The sequence below is a fragment of the Terrapene carolina genome, unplaced genomic scaffold, assembly GCF_002925995.2.
Source record: "Terrapene carolina triunguis isolate 2854851 unplaced genomic scaffold, T_m_triunguis-2.0 Scaffold88, whole genome shotgun sequence".
Classification (NCBI taxonomy): domain Eukaryota; kingdom Metazoa; phylum Chordata; order Testudines; family Emydidae; genus Terrapene; species Terrapene triunguis.
This window is the reverse complement of record NW_020664439.1, coordinates 50,710,289-50,738,024: the sequence shown is the minus strand read 5'-3', so window position 1 is coordinate 50,738,024 and position 27,736 is coordinate 50,710,289. Positions and strand designations below refer to the sequence as shown.

Below are 27,736 nucleotides of genomic sequence, written 5' to 3'. Positions count from 1 at the left end.
GCGTGGCCTGTCAGTGTTGGGCTCCTGCTGCCCCGTTGCTGAGCAGTAGCAGGTATCAGGGCTTTGCCATGTCGGTGTCCCACTGGAAGGGAAAGGCGTGCTGCAGAGGCAAGGTAGTCTCTCCTCCCAGATGGCACTGCACCCCAGGGATTGCACCCTCAGGAACCCCAGCTGAGGCATCAACCCTGGAGCCAGAGAGCAGCTCCCTCCCGGACTGCGATCGGCCTCTCCTGCTTCCAGCAGGCGGCCTGTTCCTGTCCCACCCTTCTCCTGGAAGATCCCTCCGCCCCAAACCACCCGGTTCTCACTGCTGGGCATGGACAATGCAAAGGGAGTCTGCTCAGGCAGGTGTGACTAAGCAGTGTCCACTGGAGCTGGCTTCCCTACAAGTCTCTATCCAGACCAGGCTGTTTCCCGCAGCATTGGCTGCGTTGACTGCCCGGCTACTGCCGCAGTGCCGTGCTGTAGCAGCCCTTGTGGAGTCAGCAGCAGAACCCAGCAATTCAGTGCCTGCAGTTCTTCGCTGAGTGATTGCATGTGGCCAGGCTACATCAGGTGTCTGCACACCCAGTGCGCTGAAGCTGGAGAACTTTTTCCCTGAGTGGTACCTGTCAGGGCGGCATATGCGACCGCTGCACGCTCATGCTACCAGCTGATGGTATAAAGGGGCAGAGCCGCCCCGACCCCCTTCAGTTCTTCCTCACCACCCATGGTCGGTAGGGGCGCGTGTGTGCCTGCTTGCACAATCTTCCCTTTTCCTCTGAGAGAAGTGTGTAAAGTGATGTAAATAGTTCGGCTGTTGGTTAGATAATGGCTCATTTCAGTCCATTTTCTGTTGGGTTTTCAAACTTGTAGTTAGCCCTGTCCACGCGTGGTGCTGGGGCATGCCGAGGTCCCCGGGTGTTAAACAATGTTCTGGCTGTAATAAGTCTCTGTCTGTCCGTGACCCTCACGACCGGTGGCTGAAGGGTTTGGGGGAGGGCCACGTTCGGGGCAGGTGCCTGATTTGTAGGGGGTTCAAAATTAGGACCAAACCATTTCAGGAGGTGAGACTTTGTTGTGTTCTGATGCAAGCTGACTTGTGTCCTCCCTCCAAGCCCTGCTGCTTGGCACACAGTCCCTGGGCTCTACTCCATCATGGGGTGACCGCCAGACGTCTCCGTTATCCCTCCTCAGAGAGGTTCAGAAGGGAGGCATTGTTCTCCCTCCCCAGGACCCGACAAGAAGCTGAATCCTGTGACCCACATGCCTCTAAGCCTAACAGATCTTCCTCATCAGGGAGCTCTTTGACTCTGGTACCATCCTCTGTACTATTGGGACCAACTCCTTGGCCTGGGCTATCTGTATCGTCTGCACGCCAGCACACGGCTACACATGCCATCCTCGACACCCACAACAGCCTATATGCAGCAGCTAGAGACTTGCTTTGGTCATTGGTAGCAGCTATTTCTTCACAAGCTCCGGAACTGTCTACATCATCAGTGAGGTACCATTCGATTCCGGCTTCAGTGCGGCAAACGTCGGTACCTACGATGAGCAGCTGCAACTCAAACGCTTGGTACTCTCCCAGGGTCAGCCACCCTGCTGTCCCACTACTGCCACATCCAGCCACAAGTCCCAGTCACCTGCACCACGGAGTACTGTGCCTCCAAGGAATCTTATGCATCCCAGTCCTATTATAGGAGATCTCATAATTCTCTATCCTCCTTGTAGTGATCCAGATCTTGGTACTGGGGCTCTCTCAGGGCAGGTCTAGAGACAAGAGGCCATGGGCTACTTTTCACTGGGGAACCAGGACTTATCTCTGGGCCCTCTGGAACCCGTGGAGCATGCCATCCACTTTCCATACTTCTCCGGGACCTCACTTGTCTAAGTCACCTCTGAGACAAGGAGAAATGTCTGAAGAAACGTCTTACATACTTCAGGACCTGGTAGAGTAGCTCTACTGATTAATTAAGCCATCCTGGAGCCTACAAAAATTATATGGCAAACACCAGGATCGCTTCCTCCCACTGCCCAGAGAACAGATACCAAGTGCCATTCCAAGGTCATGAACATTTCTATTCTCACCCTACTCTGGGCTCGGTGGTGGCTGCAGTCAATGAGAAATCACGCCAAGGTCATGCCAAATCCACCTCAAAATAATGGCTCCAAAAAACTCTTTCACTGCAAAATCTTTTTGGAAGAAACCTTTATGCAATGTCAGGGTTACAGGTCAGGAGAATAAATTACCAGGCTCTCCTGACCAGATAGTTTCCCAGTCTCTGGTAACAGGGCTAACTTTATTGACAAACTGCCAGAAGAGGTTAGACAGGAATATTGAGCCATGATTAACAAGGGTTTTCTGGTAGCCAGAACTTCCCATCAAGCCATCTTGAATAGGCTGAGGCTAGAGTGATGGCATCTGGGCCTATGATGTGACGCTCTTCGTGGCTGCAAGCATCTGGGATTCCAGCGGAGATCCAACCGACAACTGAGGATCTCCTGTTTAAGGGCCCTAATTTGTTTACAGGGAAAGCCAATGAAGCGCTGCATTCCCTAAAAGATTCTGGGGCAGCCCTTAGATCGCTGGGAAGGAACCTTCAGGCACTTTCCTCCTCAGACAACCCAGTGGTGCCACTTTACCCTCAGAGGCAGCCTGATGAAGCAGAGATGACATAAATTCCACAGGACAAGGCCACCTCCTCCTCCATCTGCTTCGACTTCAGCAAGACAGTGTTTGACCTCTCAGCAGCCTGTTGGACTTCTTAGTCGAGGCCGGAGTACCACTGCGTCTGGATCTCATCTCTCCTATCACTCCCTTTGGCAGCAGGTTATCCCATTTCCTAGCTGATTGGACCCATACTTCAGTCAGTCGCTGGATACCGAGCACGGTGGAACTAGGATATTCCCTGCAGTTTGTCTCTATTCCCCTACCTAGCCAGGGTACCTAGATACCCAGCCCCAGTCCCTTTTCAGGGGCCAATCTCACAAGACTTTTCATATCCAAGAAATACCGTCTGGTTTACAGTTGGGAGCCAGAGAAGTCCCTCCTCAACACTGGGGGAAGGGATTCTATTCATATTACTTCTGAGAGAAGACTCAAACCTATTTTGCACCTGCAAAACCTAAACAAATACATAAAGAGATAAAATTTCCCCATGTAAGTCTAGCCTCTGTTATCCATCTCTAGATCCCAATGACTGGTTTGCCGCTCTCGACTTGACTGATTTCCACACGGCCATCCACCAGAGCTGCAGGAGGAAGGTTCATCATGGCCAACATTCATTATCCGTTCACTGTCCTGCCTTTCAGTCCATCTTCAGCCCTGTGAGTCTTTTCAAAGTGCATGGCCCTGGCAACAGCGCATCTCAGAAAGCCAGATGTCCAGGAATTCCTGTACCTGGATGACTGGTTGATTCAGGGACATCAACAAGATCCAGAGACGCTTTCGTTCTGACAAGGATAAGTGAGTACTCATCCCTGTGCAGAAAATCAGGCTTATTGGGGCAGATCTAGACTCGACTTCAGCAAGAGCACCCTTGTACCTGGCCAGAGTCCAAGCAATACAGGACCTCTGTGCAGACCTCAAAGCCCATCCTTGCACAACAGGAAGGAATTGCCTGAGACTTCTGGGGCACAGGGCAGCTTGCACATACGTGACTCAGCATGGCAGCCTTTGCATCCCAGAGGCATGCACGGCGGGTGAAGTCAGTCTACTGACCATCTCGTCATCCATTGGACATGCTGACTCACATACCTGCAAGCGTCTGGTCATCCCTAGATTGGTGGGTGGACCCTGCCAATGTATGCAAAGGGTTTCTTTCTCCTCAACTCTGTCCTCCACGACATTGGTCACAAATGCTTCATCCCTAGGGTGGGGATCCTACCTAGGAGACCGTCAGACTCAGGGTCTTTGGTCAGATCAAGAACTCTCTTTCCACAGAAATGTTCCGGAACTACAAGCTATTCACATGGCGTGTCAAGCCTTCCTTCCACACATCAAGGAATGTACGGTAGAGGTCCTCATGGACAACACTGCTGCTGTGTTCTGTGTGAACAGGCAGGGGGGTGCCAAGTGGGATCGCCTTTGCCCAGAGGCTGTAGATCTATGGGGGTTTGAGGGTTGCATCAAAAATACAATCACACTCAAAGCTTCACACCTACCAGGTGTTCAGAACTGCCTGGCAGATCATCTCTGCAGATCATTCAGCAGGAATCACAAGTGGTCCCTTAGACCGACATTGCAAGATCCATCTTTCAGTCGTGGGGGTACCAGAAATAGATGTCTTGGTTACTCATCTGAACAGGAAGTGTCACCTGTTTTGTTCCAGAGCAGGTCACAGCCCAGGATCTATATCAGATGATTTCCTGCTGTCATGGAAGGACAAGCTACTATATGCCTTTAATCCCATCCCTCTGATTCCAAGAGTGTTATGCAAACTCAGGCAGGAGCACACCTTTATAATCCTCATCCGCAGCCACCCCTGCCTTCCCCTTATCTCATCAGTTATTCTTTGAACCTCCCTCCCTCATTCCTTCTGGCCTTGTCACTCATTCTTTTCAAGGCCTTCCGTCTACGTGCTAGTTGGGGCCTTTCTTCGTAGCACTGATATTTCCTTAACCAAACTTAAGGTAACGCCAACTCTTTAATGTCCTATTTATCCTACAGCTGTTGCAGGCTCTAATGGTTCCACCTTTTGAACCTATGGCTCCACATTCCTTGCTCCATCTTTCCATGAAAGCATCATTCCTGGTGCTTCTGTCAGCAGGGTAGCAGAGCAGCGTGCGTTAGGTGCTGACCCTCCAGATGTAGTTTTCTATACAGATGAGGTTGATTTGCATCCTCACCCTACATTTCTGACTAAAGTAGTCTTGCACTTCCACCTTAATCAGCCTACCTACTTACCGAGCTTTTTTCTGAAGCCTCGTGAAGATGAGGAGGGCTCCATGCTTGGGATGTCCAAAGGGCGTTGGCTTGTTACTTGGACAAGACAAAACAGTTTAGGCTGTTTCCTCAGCAGTTGATTTCTCTGTCTGCCAGACTGAAGGGTCACCCTGTCTGGGCAGAGACTGTCTTCCTGGATCTCGTCCTGCACCCTATTGTGCTCTGCCATTGCTGAGGTCCTTCTGCCTGGGAGAGTTTCAGTGTGTTCTACAAGAGCTCAAGCAGCGTGAGCTGCGTTCCTGGGTCAGGTGCACATTAGTGATATTCGCAGAGCTGCAGCCTGGTCATTGGGGCCTCCTTTCACTAGACACGAAGCTGTTTCCCAGGCACTGAGAGATGGTGCTGGATTTGGATGAGTGGTGTTGCAGTCCTTGCTCAGACAGACTCCAAAACCCTCGTCCTTGCCAAAGTGCTTGTGAGTCACCTGATGTGGAATGGGGATGTGCGATCACTTGAAGAAGAAAAAATGGCTACTTACCTGTTCTGTGACTGTTGTCATTTGAGGTGTGTTGCACATGTCCATCCCACAACCCACCTCCTTCCCCTCTACACTGGAGTCAAACTCACTGATTTCCAGTAAGAGAGAAAGGAGGGAGGCTCAGGATGGGTCTCCCTTTATACCGTCACCCAGTAACACGAGCCTGGGGCGTGAGCCAGGGCCGTCCCAAGGGGTTCTGCAAGGGGAAAAAGGTCTCTAGTTTTGGTGCCCTGGGTGTGCACCCATCTGAGATACAGCACAGGTAACTAACAGGTAACCACCGTTGCCATCACAGTATTATAACAAACGCAGGCCCACCTAGGACTGCCCAGAGCCGCTGTGCTAACTGCTATTATGCTGACACATCTGAGTTATCACATCAAGACTAGAAACATTCCCCTCTATTGCACTGTGATGTTTTTATCTTTAGGAAGCAGCCTGGTACGTCACAGACGAGTGCATCCAGGTCCTTGGAGGAATGGGATACATGCAGGTAAACGAGCTTGGTTCCATCCACCAAGAACAGAACCACATGCATCATTTTTAAGGCTGTATTCAGAAGCTTGCAGTGCTCTGCCAAGGCAGCTGCGTGCACTCCCCTTGCTGGGATCACTTGAGTCTATTAAGGTCTTTGTTTGCACAGGAAACTGGTGTCGAAAGAGTCTTGAGGGACCTGAGGATTTTCCGCATTTTCGAGGGCACCAATGATATCCTTCGCTTGTTTGTGGCACTGACGGGCATTGAGGTAAGGGGCTTTCTGAGGGCAAATACCTCCCCTTAAAGGCCTTGGCATTTTCCAGCACAGAGCGAGCATGCAGGGCCACGTTGCAGCTGGCACTGCACAGCTGGGAGAGGGGGCCAGGAATCTGCCCTGGGACTAGGAGCAGAATCCCTGCACTGTGCTAGTGCCTCCACCAGCAACAGCCTCTCCAAGGTGTGGGGGGGAAGCCAGGGTGGGATGAGGGCAGGGCTGTGCCTCTGCCCCACACTGGCCAGCTGGGCTGGCTGGATGCAGGGGGCAGCACAAAGGCTGGTGGAGCTGCCTCTGCAGAGAATGTTCCCTGGGAGCCCCAGGGGAAAGGGATTCTAGTGGAGTCAGCTATGAACCTTGCAGCTGCAGCGCAGCCTCCTCGCACCCACCCGCAGCGCAGAGCGTTAGCCACTGCTGCTGAAAGCCCTCTCCGAAATCGCATGGGAGGATAAAGTATGGGCTGTAGAGATGGGCCTGAATCAAATGTGCTCAGATCCGAACAGTCCCAGCACTGGGGGTTGAATCTAAACCCAGATCCAGATCCACACTTCATGGCTAGAGGGAGCCGTATGAAATTGGCTGAACCAAACCCTGCGTCTGAACACCCAGAGCTGTGACAGGAGGGGCGGGGCAGGTGGGGGGATATTTTGGAATTTGGAGCCTCATCTGAATTTTGTGGCAAAGGTCCATTGCTGATGGTATGGGCCAAATTCTGCACTCTTTATTCATCCCCATTGACTTAAATAATAACAAATGTACCCAGCTCTTGTGCTGCTCCCATGTGAAGGGGTAAATAATACTTCCTTATTCACTTTCTCCACACCATTTGTGATTTTATAGACCTCTACATATCCCCCCTTGTCTCTTTTCCAAGATGGACAGTCCCAGTCTTTTCAATCTCTCCTCATAGCTGTTCTATAACCATAATCATTTTTGTTGCCCTTCTCTGTACTTTCCCCAATTCTAATTTATCTTTTTTGAGATGGAGCGACCAGAACTGCATGCAGTATTCAAGATGTGGGCCTACCATGGATTTTTATAGTGGCATTATGGAGTTTTCTGTCTTCTTATCTATCCCTTTCCTAATAGTTCCTGAAATTCTGGTAGCTTTTTTGACTGCTGCTGCACATTGAGCAAATGTTTTCATAGAACTATCCACAATGACTCCAACATATTTATTGAGTGGTAACAGCTCATTTAGACCCCATCAATTTGTATGTGTACCTGGGATTATGTTTTCCAGTGTGTATTACTTTGCACTTATAAGCATTTAATTTCATGAGTAATTTAGTATCAAATGAAAACTTTGCCACCTCACCGTTCAGTCCCTTTTCCAGATCATTTATGAATATGTCTAACAGCTCTAGTCCCAGTACAAATCCCTGGGGGACCCCGCTATTTACCTCTCTCCCCTGTGAAAACTGACCCTTTATTCCTACCCTGTGTTTCCTATCTTTTAACCCGTTACTGATCCATGAGAGGACTTTCCCTCTTATTCCATGACTGCTTACTTTGCTTAAGAGCTCTTAGGGTACGTCTACACTTACCGGAGGGTCCGGCGGCAGGCAATCGATGTTCTGGGATCGATTTATCGCGTCTGGTTTAGACGCGATAAATCGATCCCGGATCGATCCCGGAAGAGCTCGCCGTCGACGCCGGTACTCCAGCTCGGCGAGAGGAGTACGCGGCATCGACGGGGGAGCCTTCCTGCCGCGTCTGGACCCGCGGTAAGTTCGGACTAAGGTACTTCGAATTCAGCTACGTTATTAACGTAGCTGAATTTGCGTACCTTAGTCCGAAGTGGGGGGGTAGTGTGGACCAGGCCTAAGTGTGAGATCTTGTCAAAGGCTTTCTGAAAGCCCAAGTATACTCTATCTACTGGATCATCTTTGTCCACATACTTGTCGACACCCTCAAAGAATTCTAAGAGGTTGGAGAGGCATGATTTCCCTTTCCAAAAGCTGTGTTGCCTCTTTGCCAAAATATTGTGTTTATCTATGTGTCTGATCATTCTGTTCTTTACTATAGTTTCAACTAATTTGACTGGTACTGAAGTTAGGCTTACCAGCCTGTAATTGCCACGATTGCCTCTGGAGCCTTTTTAAAATAAACTGTGTTATATTAGCTATCTTCCAGTCATCTGGTACAAAGTCTGATTTAAATTACAGGTTACATACCGCAGTTAGTAGTTCTGCAGTTTTGTATTTGACTTTCTGTAGAACTCTTGGGTGAATACCACTTGCTCCTGGTGACTTATTACTGTTTAATTTATCAATTTGTTTCAAAATCTCCTCGGTTGACACCTCAATAGGGGACAGTTCCTCAGATTTGTCACCTATCTTAGACACGTCCCCGTCTCAATTTTTAATGCTATAGACTTTGTTCTCTTCTTCAGTTAATGGAGCCCTTGTTGTGAGTGCAGTATATACAAATACTTAGGTGGATGGACAGAAATCTGTGTACTGTGTAATGTTGTAATTCAGAAATGTTTCTTCATGAATCCAAGCAAGCTGTTTCACTGAGCTAAGGCCCTGAAATATAGTTTAGTTGCAGAAAATAAAGTTGTAGATTTTCATATTTCGCTATTGCAGTGGTTCTCAAATTTTTGTACTTTCACATAGCAAGCCTCTGAGTGCGACCTCCCTTATAAATTAAAAACGCTTTTTAATATATTTAACACCATTATAAATGCTGGAGGCAAAGTGGGGTTTGGGGTGGAGGCTGACAGCTTCCCCTCTTCCCCCCCCCCGTAATAACCTCACGCCCCCCTGAGGGGTCCCGACCTGCAGTTTGAGAACCCCTGCGCTACTGTATAGTTAACCCAGAGATGCCCGGTACAACTCTGAACCTGCTGTAGCAATCCCTTGTGTCTCATCCTGAACATGTCCTTTTGTAGGTGTACCCCTAAGATTGTGTGTAATTAAATTCCTTTAATCATTTTTAAAACATTTTCAGTATGCTGGGGTCCAGTTAAAGAATCTGCGAACAACTATCATGAATCCATCAGGGAAAACTGAGACCATCCTAAAAGATATCGGGATGAGAGCAAAGCGGTAAGCAGCACAGAGAACCTGTCACCATTTGCCTTTCAGTTCCAGTGGTGTAAAATAACACGCTGCTTCTGCTGGCGGGGCACTGGAATAATGTATGTGTATGGCGGGAGTGCAGAGAGCCATTGAACCAAACTGTAAACCCTGTAAACGATGAACTCTGCAAACTGTAGACCCTGTCTATGATGAACACCACTTCAAGCCGGGGGTGCAGTAGCACCCCCAGCATCCTTAGTTCCAGCGCCTCTGGTCCTGAGAGCATGCAGTGAAACCAGAATTAATGCTTGCGATGCGAGAGCAGAGGCTTGATAGTAAGCCAGTCCTCCAGCACAGCACCAGGGGCGCTGTGACGCAGATGGTGCCTCCTTTCAGACCAGCTGTAAAACCAAATTCCTGAGCATTTGTGGTCATAAGGATCCTATAGCTAGGGTGCGTAGGTGCCTGGTTTTCGACTGGAAAGTCCGGTGGAAAAGGGGGCCTGACAGTGTCTGGTCAGATCTACTGACTGGACACCCAAAGTCCAGTTACTGCGAGTGGGGGAGGCGAGGGGGCATTGGTTCATCATCCGCTCCAGCCCCTACTCAGCCGGGACCACCTTCTACCTTCATCAGGCAGCTGCAGCTCCCAGCTCCGGCTCTGCAGGCAAGTCCCTCCTGACCCGGGCGGTGGGGGGTCGGTGGGAGGGAGAAAGCAAGGAATGGGTGGGAGGAGTAAGAGGAGTGGATGGAGGCGGGGCCTCAGGGGAAGAGGTGGAGCAAGGGTGGGGCTTTGGGAGGAATGGGCAGGGCAGGGGTGGGGCCTCAGGGGAAATGGGGGGGGGCAGGGGAGGTTCCAGCACTGCTGCTGAAGTGTCAGTTTTTTAAATATTACCAAGTTGGCAACCCACCTGTGATTGGTTCCCCCTGGGGTGCCACTTGGAACTGGGATACCACTGAACCCGCCTGTCCCAGCCTGGGTTCCCCTTTACTCTGTGCTGCTGTGATAGGCTCTCAAGCCCCCTTCCAGCACACACACAGGTAGAGACACACCCTGCTGCAGCTATATTCACACACCTGCTGAGATCAGTTCTGCATGGGAGAGCTCAGCTAAGGAACTGCTCAGCACACAAGTGCACACTCCCTCTGGGGTGTAACCCCCAAATTGTATCGTCTTCCGCTGCACAGAGAACTACACAGCATAAGCTCATTGAAATTCGCCCCCTCCCTCAATGGGGAGGAAGATATGCACAATGTTTTGCCCCCCAGTTATGAATTCCACAGACTGGTTTTAGAGAGAACAAAAACAAGTTATTAACTACAAAAGACAGATTTTAAGTGATTATCAGTGATAGCAAACAGATCAAAGCAGATTACCTAGTAAATAAACAAAACCGCAAACTGAGCTTAACACACTAGATGGGGAAGATATAAATTAGCAAATTCTCACCCTGAGTGATAAACAGGCTGGAATCCTTAAGGCACAAGTTGTCTTGGCTTTGCCAGGTTTTCATACACAGGCTAAAAATCCTTCTAGCCTGGGACCATCACTTCCCACAGTTCAGTCCTGGCCCCTTAGGTGTTTCCAGGTGTGTTGTTGCAGGGAGAGTGAGGTACCCTCATGATGTCATTGTCATCCTTTTATATCTTCTTCCCACTTGCTGGAAAGCTCTTTTGCTGTGACTTGGGTCAGACAGTTCCCATTGTGTAGTGCTATCGCTGAGCGGTTTCTATTGTACACAAGTCCTGGGGTAATCCTTGTGCTTGTGTGCATTTCCTCTATAAGCCATTAACATTGTTTGGCCTTTTTACTGTTGTACCTGAAAGGCTGCTTGTGGGTGTTTTCAACCTCACAACATGTTTCAGTAACACATACATAGCCAAACTTCATAACTTCACATATGACGATAGCACATACAATCCAATGAGAGATTAATGTCTAGCAGAGCAAGACTTTTAGAATGATACCTCACAAGACATACTTTGTACAAAACATATCCTAATTACATGACAGTGGTGAATATTGGGGTGTCAGGGTGTCACACCTGCCTATAGCCCTTTTTGCAAGAGTTGAGGTCAGGGACAGCATAGCCTTCCCAAAAGTGGGGGGCCCCGGCCCCCTGCCCCTCTATGGCCCCACCCCTTCCCCCTCCTCCCCCTGAGGCCCTGCCCCTGGCCAAGCTGGAAGCCAGAGCTCTGCCAGGGAGTTGTGGACCGTCCACCTGCCCAGGGTGGGAGGGCCCAAGAGCTGTTCCCAGCCTGTGTCCTCACCCCCAGAGCAGGTGGAGGGTCTGTGGCTCCCCCACAGCTGCCCGGGCTCCAGCTGCCAGCCTGGCCCCCCCAGTTCCAGCGCCCCTGGTTGGGGTGTTAGACCAGGTGGTCTGGCCAAGTGTCCATTTAAGTGTTCGCACTTTGCTACGTCAGTGGGACTTTGCAAGGTCAGACCTAATGTCCTGTGTCCAGAATGGCGTGCATGGTGCATTGCATGTGTCATGTCATAAAGGTGGGGGAAACTGTTCATGTAGAAAGGCTGACCTTGGTATGGGCACTTCCTGGAGATCATGCACTGCCGGGTTTAGCTGCAGTTGTTTGAACTCACTCTTATGGTAGGAGTGAACCTTAGAGATGAGTTGTTGAAATGATACTGGGCCAAATTCACCCCTGCTTTACCTCCAGCTCCAGGGAATGTCTACACTAGGAACATGGCAGCATCGATAAAGACACTTACTACAGTGACAGAAGGGGCTTTTTCCTCGCTGTAGTAAATCTACCTCCCCGAGAGGCGGTAACCAGGTCGATGGAAGAATTCTTCCTTTCACCTCGCGCTGTCTGCACCAGGCGTAGGTCGGCTTAGCTACACCGCATAGGGTGTGAATTTTTCACTGCCCATAGTGACGGAGTTAAGCGAACCTAACTTCGTAGTGCAGAGTAGTCCCCAGTGACTGCCGTGCAGGTGCTCCGGGATGAGCTGCTGAGTTGTGTTTTAAACCCTTTGTCTTTTCATTTTTTTGCTCATCTCTTTTCTCCCTTTGCAGTAAAGTTGGGATTCCCACTGGCTTGTCTCTGGAGGGAATCGTTCACCCAGGCCTGGACAACAGTGCACACCTGGTAAGGGAATTCTTTCTGAAAGATTTATTTCTCAGAGCCCGACCCTGCAGCTGTTGGAGTTGTTGGTAAAACTGCTGTCATCTCCAGTGCTGCAGGGCCTGACTCTTACATAGTCTGAATTCTTTTGTATGTTTCTTGCATTTTTAGCCTTAAAGCAAATAATTTTCATGACAGAGTCTGCTCACCAGTGATGATGATTTTGTGATTCACAGCATTCATCTAGCATCTGCTTTAGACAAAGTTCATGCAAGGAATGTTTCTCTAGCCTACAGTTAGGAATGAACCTGAAAGCCTGTGTTTTGAATGAAGTCTTTGCTAAATGTGAACTTTCCGATTCAGACTGAAACATCATTTTCACTTTTAAAATACCATTGCCCAGCTGTCATTTCACTCCTTTGGATTTGTCAGTCTGATTTGTCAGATTTGTTGTCTCTGGCACAATAATAATAATTTGCCTTTTTAGTAGCATTTGGCATCAGCGGATCTCTAAGCACATTACATCACTCACAGTGCTACAGAGGGACACACATGGATGGAGATGCACACACAAATGGACACACATGAATGTGGACACGGATACACACACACACACTCACTCTCTCTCTCTCTGTGTTTTCTTGTAGGGGCTGTACTTTCTCCTGGGGGTTTTGCTTTATTTCATTCTTGTTGTTTTCCCTTCATCTAAGATAAAAGAAATTGTAGGCAAAGCGTACATGGAGACCCACAAGACAAAGCTGCCAGTATAGGAGGCAAGCGTCCCCACGTACTGCCGGGGGTGCTGGAACAATGTGTACAATGGGGGTGCTGAGAGCCATTGAACCAAACTGCAAACCCTCTATATAATCGAATCCACTTCAAGCCAGGGGGTGCGGCAGCACCCCTAGTTCCAGCACCTATGCATACTGCCCTGCCAAAGTGATTGAGCCATGCCCTTGAGGGGCGAGATGGCCATTCTGTCTCCATGGCTCATTCCTTTACAGGCCTCGCTGCTGAGCATCTCCCCAAGGGCCCAGTTGTGATGGTGGTTTCTGGTCTTCAGAGGACCCCAAACCCTCAGCAGCTCGGCTGGGACCCTGGCGTCCCATGTCACTGGGTTCCTGAGCGCCAGCTCCCCAGCCGCAGCCTGATTTCTGAGTTTCAGTGACACCCAGAGAGCCAGTCCCCAGCGCCCGCCTGGGTGTTTTGTGTTGCTCAGGCGCAGAAAGCACATGGCCTGCTCCAGGGGGCAGCTGGGGGATCCCCTGGCCAAAAGAATCCTTGGGTGTTGTAGAGCAGCCGTAGCTGCCTTCATACCGCATGCTCCCAGCGCTCGTGGTATGGGGGCGGGGCAGGAGCGCCTTGTGCTCCGCAATCCCCAGCTGGTAGAGCGGCCCCCGGAGGCCAGTCCTGCCAGTGGAAGTTGCGGCAGCTTTGAGGCTGCTCAAAGTCGTGCTGAGGGCTGAACCAGCTCCAGGCTTGGGGCTGGAAAGTGGCTTAGTGCCAATTCACCTCCAGGTCCGAGCACGGCGCGACTGGCCCCCAGGATCCAGCCCTGTGCCCTGTGCTGGACGCGCTTTTCCCAGCGCTGCTCCCTGACCCCCAGAGGGCTCAGCAGGCTCCGTGGTTGCTGAAAGGTTACAGCTGTCTTGGGAAGGAAATGAACTGCTCTTCTGTGTCCATGTAAAGGTGACGAAGGCCATTGATCTGTTTGGTGAAGCTGTTGAGAGCCTCCTGCTGAAGTACGGCGAGAAGGTGATAGGTGGGTGCCTCTGCGGCTGCTGTCAGCCCGCTTCTAACCAGCCATCAGATGATGTTAAAGGACATTCCCGCCATTTGGCCTGTTGTAAAACCTGTCACCTGGGTGCTGAGCCAGGGCAGGGTGTGCTCCGGGAGCAGTGCTTCAGTCACCTTCTGCAACGCTCTCTTCTCTCCCCTTCATCCTCTCCCCATTTCCCCTCTGAATTCCTTCCCGTGACACACTCCTTGCTCTGCCCACCGCACCTCTCTCTGAATACAGACCTAGGTGGTGTGCATCCCCTAGGTGGGGATTGAGATGGGTCTCCTCACTGCGGCATGCCGGGGTGAAAGCTCCCCCCGTGCCAGCCTGGAGCGTCGCTGGGCTGCAGGACTGCGGTGCAGCTGGGGTGTCCGAGTAGCCCTGTGTGCCTGCTCTGCATCCAAAAGCCACCACAAAGCTCTGCAGGCCAGGGTCTGTGTCCTGGTCTGTGTGTAGCACCAGCATCACGCAACCCTGATGCTGATGGCCTCCCGGGGCTCCTGAACAGCTTACACTAGTCATACCCTGCCCTCAGCATGCACATGACATTTCATTAGCACCCGGGGGAGCCAGGATCCCACAGGGGCACCAGAAGTGATTGGCCGGTGGGTCTGTCCATTTGTTTAATTCTTTGGGGGCTGGGGCCGCACAGCAGTGTGCTGTTGAGCATTTGGCTCAGGAGAACGCTCCAGTCTGCGTGTTAGAGCCAATCAGCCAAGTGAGCTCCCCATGCCAGGCTCCGGCGACATCACGCCCCCTCCCAGGGTGTCCAGTCGGTGGGTGGGTCCTTGTAGCAGTTTCTGGCCTGCCAGTGTATCTGTGTGGTGAGAGCCGGTTCGCTGGTTTCCGTGCAAGTTCTGCTGAGCTGCTGTTAGTTTTCACTAGCATAACACACGCATGTGCACACACACCCACTCTCACCAAAGTCTCTTCTCCCAGACGAACAGTTTCATCTGAAACGCGTGGCCGACGCTGCCATTGACATCTATGCCATGGCTGTGGTGATCTCCAGGTACGTGTGGCTAGCAGAGGAGAGCGAGTGCTTGGGAACGCCATTCCTGGCCTGGGCTGCCCACCGCTTGGCTTAGGCTGACCCTCCCCGGCTGCGGGAGGAGCTTGTGGGCACTTGCTTGTCCCTGCCCCAATAGATTGTCTGCCCCAGGAGCCAGTGCAGAGAGCGCGGCGGCAGGAGAGCTGCCTGACCCATCGAATGTACTCATCCCTGTAGCACCTGGGAAGCCAAACAAAACTGAGTGAGACCCCGTGTCCCTCGAAGGCCAGGAATGTGCCTTTGCTCTCCCAGTCAGGCGTCTCTAATACACGGTCGGAGCCCAGCCGCTGGTGCCGGGGTGAGCATGGCGGAGTGAGTGGGACATGCCACGCCTGCACGCAGGGCTCATTCCCCAGGGAAGCAGGGGAGTCCACTCCTGTCCTCTGGAACCCGGTCGCTTTGGGACGATGCTCTATGGCTGGGCTTGTTCCGTGTTACTGCTCAAACCCATTCTGATAAGTGCATTTTCTGCACTCACAAAGTCCTGTCCCTGTGGCCCTTCCCTCGTGGCCACCGTCTTGTCTCCGCAGGGCCAGCCGCTCTCTGTCTCTGGGACGACCCACCGCTGAGCACGAGAAGCTCTTGTGTCAAACGTGGAGCCACGAGGTAGGCTACGGGCGGCTGAGGGGCCGGGTTTGGTTCACTCGCTGTGGCAGGCGTATGGGCTTGTCAACACACAAGCCCTGCTGTGAGCTTGCTGCCAGTCCCTGCAAGAGAGCCCTGCATGGCCAGTGTGCGTGCCCTGGGCCCCACACATGCCCTGGGCCCCACACACACCCTGGGCCCCCCCACGCACCCTGGGCACGCCCTGGGCCCCCTGCATGAGAGCCCCACCAGCCCCCCCGGGCCCCCCCCCCCCCCTTCCCCCTGTGCCCCGAGGCCCCCCCCCCCCGCATGCCTTGGGCGCCCTGCACGAGAGCCCTGCATGCCCTCCATGCGCCCAGCACCCATGTACAATATGCTGCCTTTGCCCCCGCGGGCTCAGTGCTGGCTACATAAGGGGTATTGATCTGCCGCGCGGTCTGCGCAGGGCCATGGCTATGTGAGGGGTGTTGATCTGCCGCACCAGCAGCTGAAGCGGCCAGCAGCAGGTCTGGCTCCTAGGCAGAGGCACGCAGGCAGCTCTGCATGGCTCTCGCCCGCAGGCACCCCCCCTCAGTTCCCATTGGCCTGTTCCTGGCCAATGGGAGTGCGGAGCCGGTGGTCGAGGTGTGGGTAACGCGTGGAGCCCTGTGGCCCCCCTGGCCTAGGAGCCAGACCTGCTGGCCACTTCTGGGGTGCAGCATGGTGTCAGAACAGGTAGGGACTAGCCTGCCTTAGCCAGGCAGCACTGTCGACCGGACCCACCAGGGTCCCGTTTCGACCGGATGTTCCAGTAAAAAACAAACACCTGGTCACCCTAATACCGTACGTACTATGGAGGGGGAATACAGGTGCGGTTGCACTGACCTGTGACACTGGCTTCGGTTTCTCTGTCATTGTCACTGTAACAGCTCAAGGTGTGAATTCTGGATCTCTGCCTGTCCAGCTCAGGGACCCTAGCTCCTGTCACAAGCATTGCACTGGCTGGAGGAGGTGACTGATCTCTGGTACCGGAGCATCAAGGGGATTTCTGACCGAATACACGTGCGGCTGCACAGTGATAGTGTCTGCTTGTTGTATGCACATGGAGCCAGTACTGAAAGCTTGGCCCACTGCATGTAAAATCACTTCCTAGGTCTGATTGCACAAGCGTTACAGGAAGTGGTTTAATGACAAGAAAGTGACTGTGTGTTTCTTTGTCCAACGCAGGCATTTGAGCGAGTGAGAGAGAATCTCCGAGCAGTGAAATCTTCTACATGGAATCAGTCCTTTGCTAACATGAAGCTAATATCTAATGCTGTTGTACAGAACCAAGGGATCCTAGCCGCGCACCCTCTGGGCTTCTGAACAGAAATGCTGCTTTGGTTGACAATGAGCAACAGCTACAAATTCTATTATACAGAAAAATATTACATTACACACCGTTTGCGTCTGTCTAGCCCTGGCTGTGAGAAAAGCCAATACTGTATCACAGCGGCTTTGCTAATGCATGTGGGCTGCAGCAAGGGGCCATGCGTCTGTCCCGCTCTCTGAGAACCCTGAGCACATGGACATAAAGGCCCCCCCCACTGCGGGTTGTTGGGGCAGTCTGCATACATACCAGCTCCCCCTGCTCCTCCGTCCTGGTCAAGGAGATTAATTTGGGCCACATGGGTTCCAGCTGAGAGCAGGTTTTAACTGCCTCTTGCCTGCACCCTTCTAGCCTGCTCTGGGGGTCCCATTGAGGCCTTTACTGGGGGAGAGAGACGGTTACCCCAAGGTGCACTGAGCCATGGCTGCTAGCTCCCCCCATTGTGTCCATGGTTCTCTGGGGGAAGAGGAGAGGATCCTGGCTACGTCCGTGCACACAGACTCCTGGCCATCTCCCGCTCTCCTGCCTCGTCCATCACCGAGTCCTGCTGTAGGGTGAGCCTGGGGCTGTCGTGACCTTTGGCTGAGGGTTTTACTGACCCTGGCGCAGGGGCCTGTGAGCTTCTCGCTGTCTTTACACGCCACGTGAGGTGAGCTCTGGTTTGGTGGGCTGGGATCTGGCTAAGGGGCTGACTCAGCCCCACATTTCTGAGTCCAGGCAGGTGCCTTCTCCAGCCAGGGCTGCATGCAGCGTAGGATTGCACGGGCATGCTGGCTTTGGGGGCCAGTCTCTGTGGCTTCTCTTGGGGAGACGCTGCCAGGTGCCTGCAGCTCATGCAGAGATTAGATTCTGCCTGCTTATGGGCTGACGTCAAGGGGAGAGTCCAGGCAAGCAGCCCTCGTCCCTGTGAACTCAGGGACTGCCTTGGCAGGGCTAGCTAAGGTCACTTGTGGTGGATGTGGGCCCCGGGGCTGCCAGGGGAGCTGGAAACAAAGGGGCTGGTATTCTGGGAGCCCACGTTCTCCAGTGTCTGGTGGCACATCCCTGCAGCCGTCAGCCTGCAGGCCCTGGGGGCGCAGCCCAGTGACTCTGTGAGGCACACATCACTTGGGGCACGTGCACTGGGATTTGCTCACAGAGGGCTGCATGGTATCAGCTGTGGTAACGTTGTTGAGCCCTGCTAAGAGGCTGCTGCATTTCCATGATGGCTGGGGCAAGCCCTGCCTCTGATGCGTCTTGAGCGCTTGGTCCTCTTTGGCTGACGTGAGCTGTGCGCCCAGCCCCAGGTGCCAGGAGCAGCTGGGGCCCTGGTGACCGAATTCAGCAGAGCTGATTTAGGTCAGATACTAATTAAAATACGTCATGAATACGACCATTAGAGAGACAGAGTGGGTGAGGTATGTCTTTAATCTTCATTAGCTCTCTATGGCTCGAAAGCTTGCCTCTCTCTCCAACAAAAGATAAAAGATATTACCAATAAATATCCAATAAAAGATATTACCTCCCCCATATCCTGGGAGTGACCTGGCTACACCACCAGGGTGTATCACCCTGACGGTGTGAAGCTGGAAAGGGAGGTGCTGAAAGCAGGCAGCCCCTGGGGGCAGCTCAGCAAACTGACAATCCAGATCCAGTGAACCAAGAACACAAACCTGTTTCCTAATCAGGTCCCAGTGTCCCACGCTTCGAGCTCTGAGCTCCGTGGGATGTTTCCCATTTGGACACTCTTCCGCCTTTGTCTCCTCCACATTAAGCAAACGAACACGTAGGATCCAGCAGATTTACATGCGTGCTCAGCCAGGGCTGCAGTCTCCCCTGCTCCCTAAAGGAGCCCATCCAATCCGGACCCCTGGCATGCAGCACTTCCCTTTGTTTCCTGTGCAGCTGAGCTGTTGGAATGCTGTGTGATTCAGAGGCTGATGCAGCGTGAGTTAGAGATTCCACAGGCAAAGTCCTACATAAAGTGCTTGCTGGAAATGAGGCAGGCCCAGGTGCTGCTGCTAATGACACATTTTGTGGCGGGGCTGCTAAACAAAAAGGGTTTTTGTGGAATGCCACAACTTATTCATCCTGGAGCAAAATCCTTGTCCTTGTGCAGGCAGCACCCCGGAGGCTGGAGCATGCAGGGCCGGCTCCAGGCACCAACTAAGGAAGCAGGTGCTTGGGGCGGCGGAAAAGCTGAAGCCGGCCCTGGGAGCATCGTGGCCCAAATACGACTTGGAAAGCAGCTGCTGTTCTAGCAGCGTGGAGCAGAACTCCGCTTTAACAAAAGAGCAGCTGGTCCTGCAGCGAGAGCAATGCACTCCCACAATCAGGGTGTCTCCCCTACTCCCCATTGTATCGCCTGTAGATTTCTTTGCCACATGGGGGGAAGTGGATCAACCTGCTGGGGGTTGCGTGCCCATGGAAAGGCATACCGGGAGCCGTGCCCCATACCATGGGAAGCAGCACAGGATACATGGGGGGAACAAATCAGTCCCATGATCCTGCCCTCGGGCCAGATTTTAGAAGGGCAGAGCCCCCAGGACAGCAAATAAGAGCAATGTCTGTGGAACAGACTCAGCACCTCTGAAAGATCAGCCCCAGCTCATGCGTTGAGCAGGATGGGCAGCTCAGGATGAGAGCCACACGGGGCAGACCGGGTGTGGCCAGCTCAGAAGGAGGTGAGCCTAGCACTCTGTCTCTCCCCAACGCATACACACCTGGGTGCTGGGGAGCAGCCCAGGAAAGAAGTTGTGGGAAGCTGCTCTCGGGGCTTGTAGGTGCAAGGTGGACACTGGCCGGGGGGGCAGGCAGCAGGAGGCTCAGCCACTGAGAGGCCAGGCTGAAATATCAATACTGGCCCAGAGGAGGCCCCGTAGCACGAGTGAACTGCAGCAATCTGGAGCAGCAACTTCACTGTCACTCTGGCCCCAGGGCTGCGAAGTGCTGCCTCCCGGAGCCGTCAGTGGCGACCCTGGGGGTATGTGACTGAATAGAGGCAGGAAGGGAATAAAGGGAGGGTGGCAGCCCCAAGAAGCCATCACAAGCGACTCAGACTGATGGGATCCCGACAGGGCAGCACCTGCTGTCTGGACACAGGATGTGGCCATGGGCAGTGCAGTCCTGGAGGGAACGGCACCGGCACCAGCGTACGGCAGTGCTGGGGCAGGCTCCAGCATGGCAGGGTCGTGGTCAGACAGAGCCGGTGCTGGTCTCCGGGACAGCATCTCCTTGGTGCAGGCCGTGGCTGGCACAGAGAGCAACAAGCCCACGGAGCAGAGTGTTGAACAGCACAGGTGAGAACAGAGATGTCCCACACTGAGCACACAGCATTCATGAGCTGCAAGCAGAGGGTATCCAAAGGCAGGAGCGCCATTGCACACGACTGACTGATCCCAGGAATGCCTGGCCCTCGGCCACTGCTCCCAGGTATGTTCATGTTCGTGTCATGGTCACAAACCGGCGCAGCACGTCCCAGCGTGCAGGCAAATGGCAGATAGAGCAGTGCAGGGCACCTAAGGAGTGCAGCGGGCTGTAGCAGGCTGCCTGATTGGCTTCAGCCGGTTGGTTGGAGAAGTCAGCAGACCGGCTCTTAAGCAGGAGCAGTTCAGTAGCTGCTCACGGTGTTTGCTGCAGCTGGAAGAGGTTCTGTGCTTGCCTGTCCCCAGCCCTGCCTCAGACCAGGTAACCCAGTCCTGGCACTTCCCTGATTTCTGCCTTCAGCTCTGACCTTGGGTTCTGGCCTCTGACTTGACTCCTGCTCTAGCCATGCCTGGTCACGGAGAAGGCTGCTGCTGAAGCTTCTGGCTGTCCCAGAGCTAAGCTCTGGCAGGCACGTGTGTGTTTAGACAAGGCTCCTAATCCAAGGGGCCCAGGGCAAAGCAGGCTCCCCGGCGCAGGGGTGCGGTTACCATGGCTGTGAGCACACAAGGAGGCCAATGCTGCTAAGTGAGATGCCACAGTCCAGCATCACGTTGACTGCCAGAGGCCGAGCACCCACAAGCCCTGTGGACCAGCGGGTGCTGCAGGGACCCTGCATCTCTGGAGCTCAGGCTGGCTTCATTTTGGTGCCCGGATCTAGATGTGGGGAACACGATTGCCGTGTTGGCCTGGGTGTGTGGCCAGCAGGCTGAGAGCCATCGCATGGGGGAAGGTGCACAGCCCTGGCTGCACAACCCACGTGGTATCCCAGGGCGGAGGCAGCATGCAGGCCGCTGGAGTACCAAACGGCTGCCCATAGCCAGGCCCTGCCATGGGCCAGGCCCAGCCAGGTGCGGGGGGGAGGCGTGACCTCCCTGACTGGTTTCTCTGCAGAGCACAGGTGCCATGCTGTGAGGTGAGCTGCGGCCCAGCGTGCTGTTTTCTGCTGCACAGCGCTGTGACGTGCAGGCAACTGCAGTGGCAGAACTTGGGGTTTGCTCCCTTTGTGTGGGAAGGGCAACCTGGTGGCTGCAGGAAGGGCTAAGGCAGAACTGGACAGGGTCAGCATGAGGGGGTGGCTGAAGAGCTGGGGGGTGGAGCACGGGGCATGGCTGAGTGCATGCCAGTATAAATGGTGTCTGTGGCCACCCTTGGCTGGTGGGAGGACTCAGATCTTTCCGTGAGTGTGGCTCTTGCTGGTGTTGGCCAGGCTGCGATTCAGTGTGTGCCTCAAGGAGCTGTGGCACAACGCATGGTTTGCAGGGGCTGCTTGTCCTGTGCATGGGTGTGCAGGCACAGTGCAGGCAGACCAGGGCATGACAGGGTTTTTCCTAGGCTGTGGATGGGTGGCCGTCTGCCAGCGGCCGACACCATGTCCCTGCGGCCCCTGGGCGGGGGAGGGGGCAGAGGGCTCCATGCACTGCCCTTGCCTGTGGGTATCTCCCCCGAAGCTCCCATTGGCCATGGTTCCCTGTTCCTGGCCAATGGGAGCTGCAGGGGGCGGTGCCTGCAGGTGAGGGCAGCGCTCGGAGCCCTCTGTCCCCCACCCCCAGGAGCCGCACAGATGTGGTGCCGGCCGCTTCTGGGAGCGGCGGGAGGCCCGTGGTGCCACAGGGGTGGCAATCTCACGGGCCGGATACAAAGCCCTGAGGGGCCGGATCCGGCCTGCAGGCCGTAGTTTGCCCACCCCTGGTCTAGGACATGAGACAAGAGATGGAGACAGACGAGGTGCACAAGGAAATGGTGAGACAATTATTGGTCAGCATGATGGGCAATGGTCTCAGCACATCAGCAGCCAGTTGCTCCAGCATAAATCCAGAGCCATTGCACTGGCCTTCTCTGGCGTAACTGAGATCACAAGCTGGCCCCTGATCTCCAGTCCCCAGCTGGGCTGGGAGCAGCGCCACCAGCGAGAGCGACATTTAAACCGACCCTTTTAAAACTGGCTGTTTCAATAGCGCTGACAGCCCCTTGCCATGCAGTCGAGTTGAGCTGCAAAGTATCGAGCTGCAGCTGCAAGTGCTCTGCACAGAAACACACGGTCCCTTGTTTCCCTTCAGGGAGCAGCTGAAAGACAGAAAGTCTCTGCAGTTCCTCGTCGGGTGCAGATTTAAGCCATCTGAGCTGCATTCCAAAAACAAGCGTGTCAGGGATCAGGGTGTGGCTTGCGCTAGCGTTAAGTAATGATGACCCCAGCATGCTTATAAAATAAGAGCGGGCAACTCGCTAGGTAGCTGTTCCGCATAACCCAGGCCTCTATCAACGTGGCTGAGCGCTTTGCTTCTCCTTCTCAGCAAAGGTACGTCGCCAAACTCATTGATTGAAGGTGCTTGTCAGTATAAAATGGGAGCTGCTTTCTTGTGCCCTGGGGTTCTCGCGTTCCTTGTAGGCGGGGGTGCTGATGCTGTATTTCAAAAATAAGGGACTGTTTTCTTAGCACCCCTGCCCCACCCCCTTCCGATATTTTTATTATTAATCCTTAGCAGGACTCACCTTCATTCACCAGGGATATTTCTTGCTGCTTTTTGCAGCACTCAGCAACTCCCGACCTTGTCCAGAAGAGATCATAGATGCTGGAACTAGGGGTGCTGGGGGTGCTGCCGCCCCCCTGCCTTGAAGTGGTTTCCATCACAGACAGAGTTTACAGTTTGGTTCAGTGTCTGTCAGCACCCCCACTATACGCATTGTTCCAGCACCCCTGGAAGAGATGGAAAAAAGAAGGGACGTCCCTTGTAATAAGGGGCTGTTGGCGACTCTTGTTGGCGGGGGAGAGATCAGGCTTTCCTTACAAACGTGGGGGAAATGCTTGAATGTGGGGTCTGTATTCATGCCCCTGCCTGCAGTCCAAAAATGCTTTGGTTGGATTTATTTTTAATGTATGTTTCGGAAGTGTGATGGGACAGCCAGGAAAGGTGAAGAGCTGTCTGCCTATCGGGGGGTAGAGGGTCTAGAGTTGAAGATTTTCCTCGTATTGTTGCCAGTGAGATGCACATCCTCTAATGCCTGGTGGAGGTGCTCAGGTGTTAAAGGGAGAAAAGAGAAATACACCAGAGCTGCTTTGGGTGCATGCCCAGCAAGGGAAGAACTGGAGCCAGCAGGAGGGGAAACACCAGGAAACGTGGCACTAAAGAGTGGGCTGCGTTCGCCCATGGAGCCCACTGCTCTGTCTCTTTCACTTGCTCTCCTGTCGGCTTGCCTCTGTCCCAAAGAGCCCCAGCCCCAGAGAGCAAAGCCAAAGCCCCCACTCTCAGGATGGGGCCATTCATTACAGCCTCTCCAAGTCATTCACTGATCCTCTCCGTGAGCAGGTTGCGGTGGGGTTTCTTCTCTAACCGCCAGTCAGTATTTTACACAAAATGTTGGTGAGCTTCCCCTTGGATCGGGGCTTTTCTTGTCGCCACAGCTTCCTGGGCTGTGACTGCGGTGGCAAAGTAGCAGCCCCTTCCCTGGTGCTCCTGGATACACTGCCTTGGTGTTGGTTGCTGGGGCCACCATCAGGGGTTGAGCCTGGAGACACTTGGGGCACAACGGTGGAGGAGCAGGCAGCCATGGGTTCCCCTCCTTCCCAGGGGCCGTGGGACTCAGACTTTGGGGTTCAGCCCTGGGGTTGTGGGGCTGCAGGCTCTGGATCTGGCCACAGGGCTTCAGGCTCCAGCCCTGGGATCCGGCTGCGTGGCAGCTGGCCCCAGGCTCCGGGTGCATGGCTTTGGGCTCTGTCCTGTGGCCGCAGGGCTTTGGGCCCGGCCCCAGCTGCCTCCCCCGATCCCTCATCCAGGGCTTAATTTGTCCCCAAACTTGCCAGGGCTGAGTAAGTCTGCTGTGAAACGTGATACCTGTATGTTTGTTAATATCACTTTTCACAACAGACGTACTAGCTAGCAATAAATACATTACAATGATTTGGACGTGTATAAGTGCATATTTATTTGTTTTTCCTAAAGCTAATTAAGTATTTTAGGAAAAAGAGTGAGAGCAGCCACCAGCAAGAGTTGGTGGCCGCACTCTGTGGCCACCAAATTATTTGTCCTAAGAACCCCAGCACTAGCCTTAAAGCCCAGGCTGGCAGCTGCTGAATGCCCTCAGCGCCCCTGAGTCTCACTGCCGCTCAGGGCTGTGCAGTGCCTACAAACTGGTTCCAGGTTGCTGTTGCTCTCCTCACCATGTGCAAACACAGGCGTGGCAGTTTGCTTCACCGGGAAGCACTGGAAGTCGGCCATGCTACAGGTAAGCAGTGGTCTATTGGCCGTTTTAAGACAGCCTTCACGGTGAGTGCTGGTGGTTTCCATCCTCCGCTCCTTTTCTTCTGACTGTGCTTCTAACCTCCCCCTAGCGCTAACGTGCTGTTTGTGGTCATGTCACCTCCTGCACAGATTTGCTCCTCCGGGGGACCAGACGTTCTATGTTTTATTTCTTTTTAGGTCCGGTTCCCATTGCATCCACACGTGACCATGCCAGGGACTTTGGCGCCGCTTTCAGTTCTGTTCAGTCTCCTCTACATCACCGAGGGGCAAACGTTCAAGTGGGGGCGATGTCCAGATCCACCAGTCCAGGAGAACTTTGATGTCACCAAGGTGTGAAGAAATCTAAAATCATGCTGGCTCAAAGCAAGTAAGGCAGAGGGTGTGTAAAGATCAGCCAGCCTGCCAGGGCGGCTGAGCAGCGGAGCAGATTTTGTGGGGCTGCAACTCACTGCTCCATGTGTTATGCCTCCCCCTGTGCCCACTCCCCAGAGGATGAGTCCCTCGCTCTGTTACAGTGCTTTTCATCTTTAGATCTCAAAGCGCTTGACAAAGGAGGTAAGTACCATATCCCCATTTTACAAATGGGGAAACTGAGCACAAAGGTACATTGACTTGCCCATGGTCCCACAGCAGGCTAGTGGTAGAGAACCCATGTGTCCTGACTCCCAGTCTAGCGATCTGTCCATTAGGCCACACACTGGTACAGCCTCTCCTACCTCTAGAGCCTGGCTTTCTAGCTCAAATTGTAGGGACACATGCATTTAATTCTAAAGGTTGCCAATTCAGTCCCTTCTGTGGACTAGTGCATTTCTTCACACACAAATGTAGAAAAGTTTCTTTGAACTGAGCAGAATAAGGACAATGTTAATGAATGAACTAGACTGCCCTGTAGCCTGTTGATCACATCCATTGAATCCCTGTGAATCTGAGGACACTAACAAGGCTTGTCCTGGGTTTTCTTTTTTTCAGTATGTTGGGAAATGGTATGAAATTGAAAAGCTGCCTGCGAACTTTGAGAAGGGAATCTGCATCCAGGCCAATTACTCACTGAAGGAAAATGGGAAGATTAAAGTGATAAATCAAGAGCTCCGGTAAGTACCTTTTTCCAGGCTTGTGTCCTTGCTGTGGCAGGATCCCAGTGAGCCTTGAGTTTTCTTGCAGCTGAGCGGAGAGAATCTCTTAAATTACACTAACTGGCTGATATTGTCTTTCTCCATTTCTGCCACCGCAGCCTCCTCTCCTGTCCAGAGGGCACCCTGTAAGGCAGAGGTGACACTCCCCTCAGGGTTTCAGTAACTCAGCTGGCAGGACAAGTTAGAGATCTGTTGTCAGAGTTAATGCATGGCCCAGCCGTGCTTTATCCCTCTCCTTGCGCTTTAGCTTGGGTCTCTGGTTTCTGTGCTGTATCCTCTGAGCACTATCATGTCTTGTCGCACTGCAGGCCTGACCAACTAATAAGAAATACATCAATGCATACCGTGACTTGAGTATTACTCACTGCCTGTCCTGCAGTCCTCGTTGACTTAAACCTGATGTGACTTTTCTAGCCACAGGGTGACGTTCATCCCTGTGCAGAGGCAGCACAAGACCCTTGTACCACTTGGTGCTTAACAGGCTCCTGGGCCTTCTGCTGCCCCTTGCTCACGGGTGAATGTCACCGAAATATCAGTTAAGGGGCCACAAACGCAATCCAAGTGTATTGGCCATTTTTAGTGAAGCAAGTATTTGTAAGTCTGTTTTTGCAGTATTCACTTAGCTCTGGTAGTAATTGCTGTGTAATGTGTACCAGAAATAGCTACCCACGTAAATCAATGAGCATTGTAAATAGATTGATTGTTTGCTGTATTTTACTTGTGATTTGCAAGCCAACAGAGCTCTTCTGAATTTTTGCAGAGACTGGTCTGGGTGTTTTTTCTATAGTGCTGTCAAATAGTCTCAGCTTTCATAGGACGCTGTTGTGAGTGAATGAATGAAAGGTTCTTTGCATTCCCTGGCATGACGTGGTGGCTTTGTTCCATTGCATGATAACAAAATTGCAGTCCATTCTTTGTGCTTGGCAGATGAGCAGTGCCCATTTTCCTCTATATCTGCTTAGCACTGTCTCCTCTCCTCCTTTGCCAAAGAAGGGCCTGACAAACAGCAGGGTAATTCATTGAGTCCATATTAAACTGCAAGAGATGGGGAGGTTGTGATGTGACTGACGGTCTGTGTAATGACTTCACTCTGTTCAGGATCCTGAGAGCTCCAGAATAACTCGAGCTGTTCAAGGTAAAGAACACCAGCCCTCCTGAATGCAATGGCAGATGGAGGAGGCTGCCATGAGAAGGAGCCAGGAAAGTTTTTTGCCGTTTGCACAGACCCATACGGTCTCAGCACTCACCCACACTTCAGCCCCTTCCAATCCTCTGCTCTTGCTGGGGCAAGGCAGCAACCATAACAGACAATACTTGTCATTTTCTACCATTTTATATGTTCAAAGCACTGTACTGACACTGACAAACTAATCCTCATGATGGCCCCAGGAAGCAGGTGGGCAAGTATTATAACTTTCTCCTTTTTACAGATGGGGGAAACTGAGGCAAAGAGGTACAATGACTTGCCCAAGGCCACAGTGAGTCAGTGGCAGAACAGGGAATAGAGCTCAGGATCTCTTGTCTCCTAATCCCATGCTCATTTCTTCAGACCACGTGACCTCTCCCTTCCCAGCCCCCAAAAGCAGGCAGTTCTTGTTATAGGGGTTTTTGCCGTTGAGTGGAAGTGTTGGGACAATAGTTCAGAGTCTGTAATTAAACAAATCTTTCTTTATCAAACTGGGACATGTAATTAGCAAGGGGAATAATATGCTTTAATTTAAGTAGGACGCGGGGAATTAGACAGGCGTGAACACGTTATACGATTTCTGGAAGCTGGGCAAGTTCTGTGGGTGTTGGAGGAGGGATGTCAGGATCTCCTACCCTTAAACAGCAGAGGCCTGATCCCCGCTGCCTGACAGTGTGTGTGTGTGTGTGTGTGTGTGTGTGTGTGTGTGTGTGTGTGTGTGTGTGTGTGTGTGTGTGTGTGTGTG

At 52.8% G+C, this 27,736-nt stretch overlaps 2 protein-coding genes across 2 annotated transcripts in view; both read left to right on the top strand.

The window, feature by feature from the left end:
* Positions 1 to 17,031, top strand: part of ACADVL (acyl-CoA dehydrogenase very long chain) — a 34,932-nt gene extending 17,901 nt beyond the window's left edge. Inside the window, exons 12-19 of the mRNA XM_029911134.1 lie at positions 5,836 to 5,898; positions 6,049 to 6,150; positions 9,112 to 9,209; positions 12,217 to 12,289; positions 13,955 to 14,027; positions 14,985 to 15,057; positions 15,627 to 15,702; positions 16,888 to 17,031. Of these exons, the coding sequence (XP_029766994.1) occupies positions 5,836 to 5,898; positions 6,049 to 6,150; positions 9,112 to 9,209; positions 12,217 to 12,289; positions 13,955 to 14,027; positions 14,985 to 15,057; positions 15,627 to 15,702; positions 16,888 to 17,025 (696 nt within the window). The 3' untranslated portion in view covers positions 17,026 to 17,031. The remainder of the gene's footprint in view (positions 1 to 5,835; positions 5,899 to 6,048; positions 6,151 to 9,111; positions 9,210 to 12,216; positions 12,290 to 13,954; positions 14,028 to 14,984; positions 15,058 to 15,626; positions 15,703 to 16,887) is intronic.
* A 5,493-nt stretch (positions 17,032 to 22,524) lies between these two features.
* The window catches only part of APOD (apolipoprotein D), a 9,387-nt gene continuing 4,175 nt past the window's right edge, over positions 22,525 to 27,736 (top strand). The window contains exons 1-3 of the mRNA XM_024213004.2: positions 22,525 to 22,730; positions 24,850 to 25,002; positions 25,642 to 25,763. Coding sequence (XP_024068772.1) covers positions 24,880 to 25,002; positions 25,642 to 25,763 — 245 coding nt within the window. The 5' untranslated portion in view covers positions 22,525 to 22,730; positions 24,850 to 24,879. The remainder of the gene's footprint in view (positions 22,731 to 24,849; positions 25,003 to 25,641; positions 25,764 to 27,736) is intronic.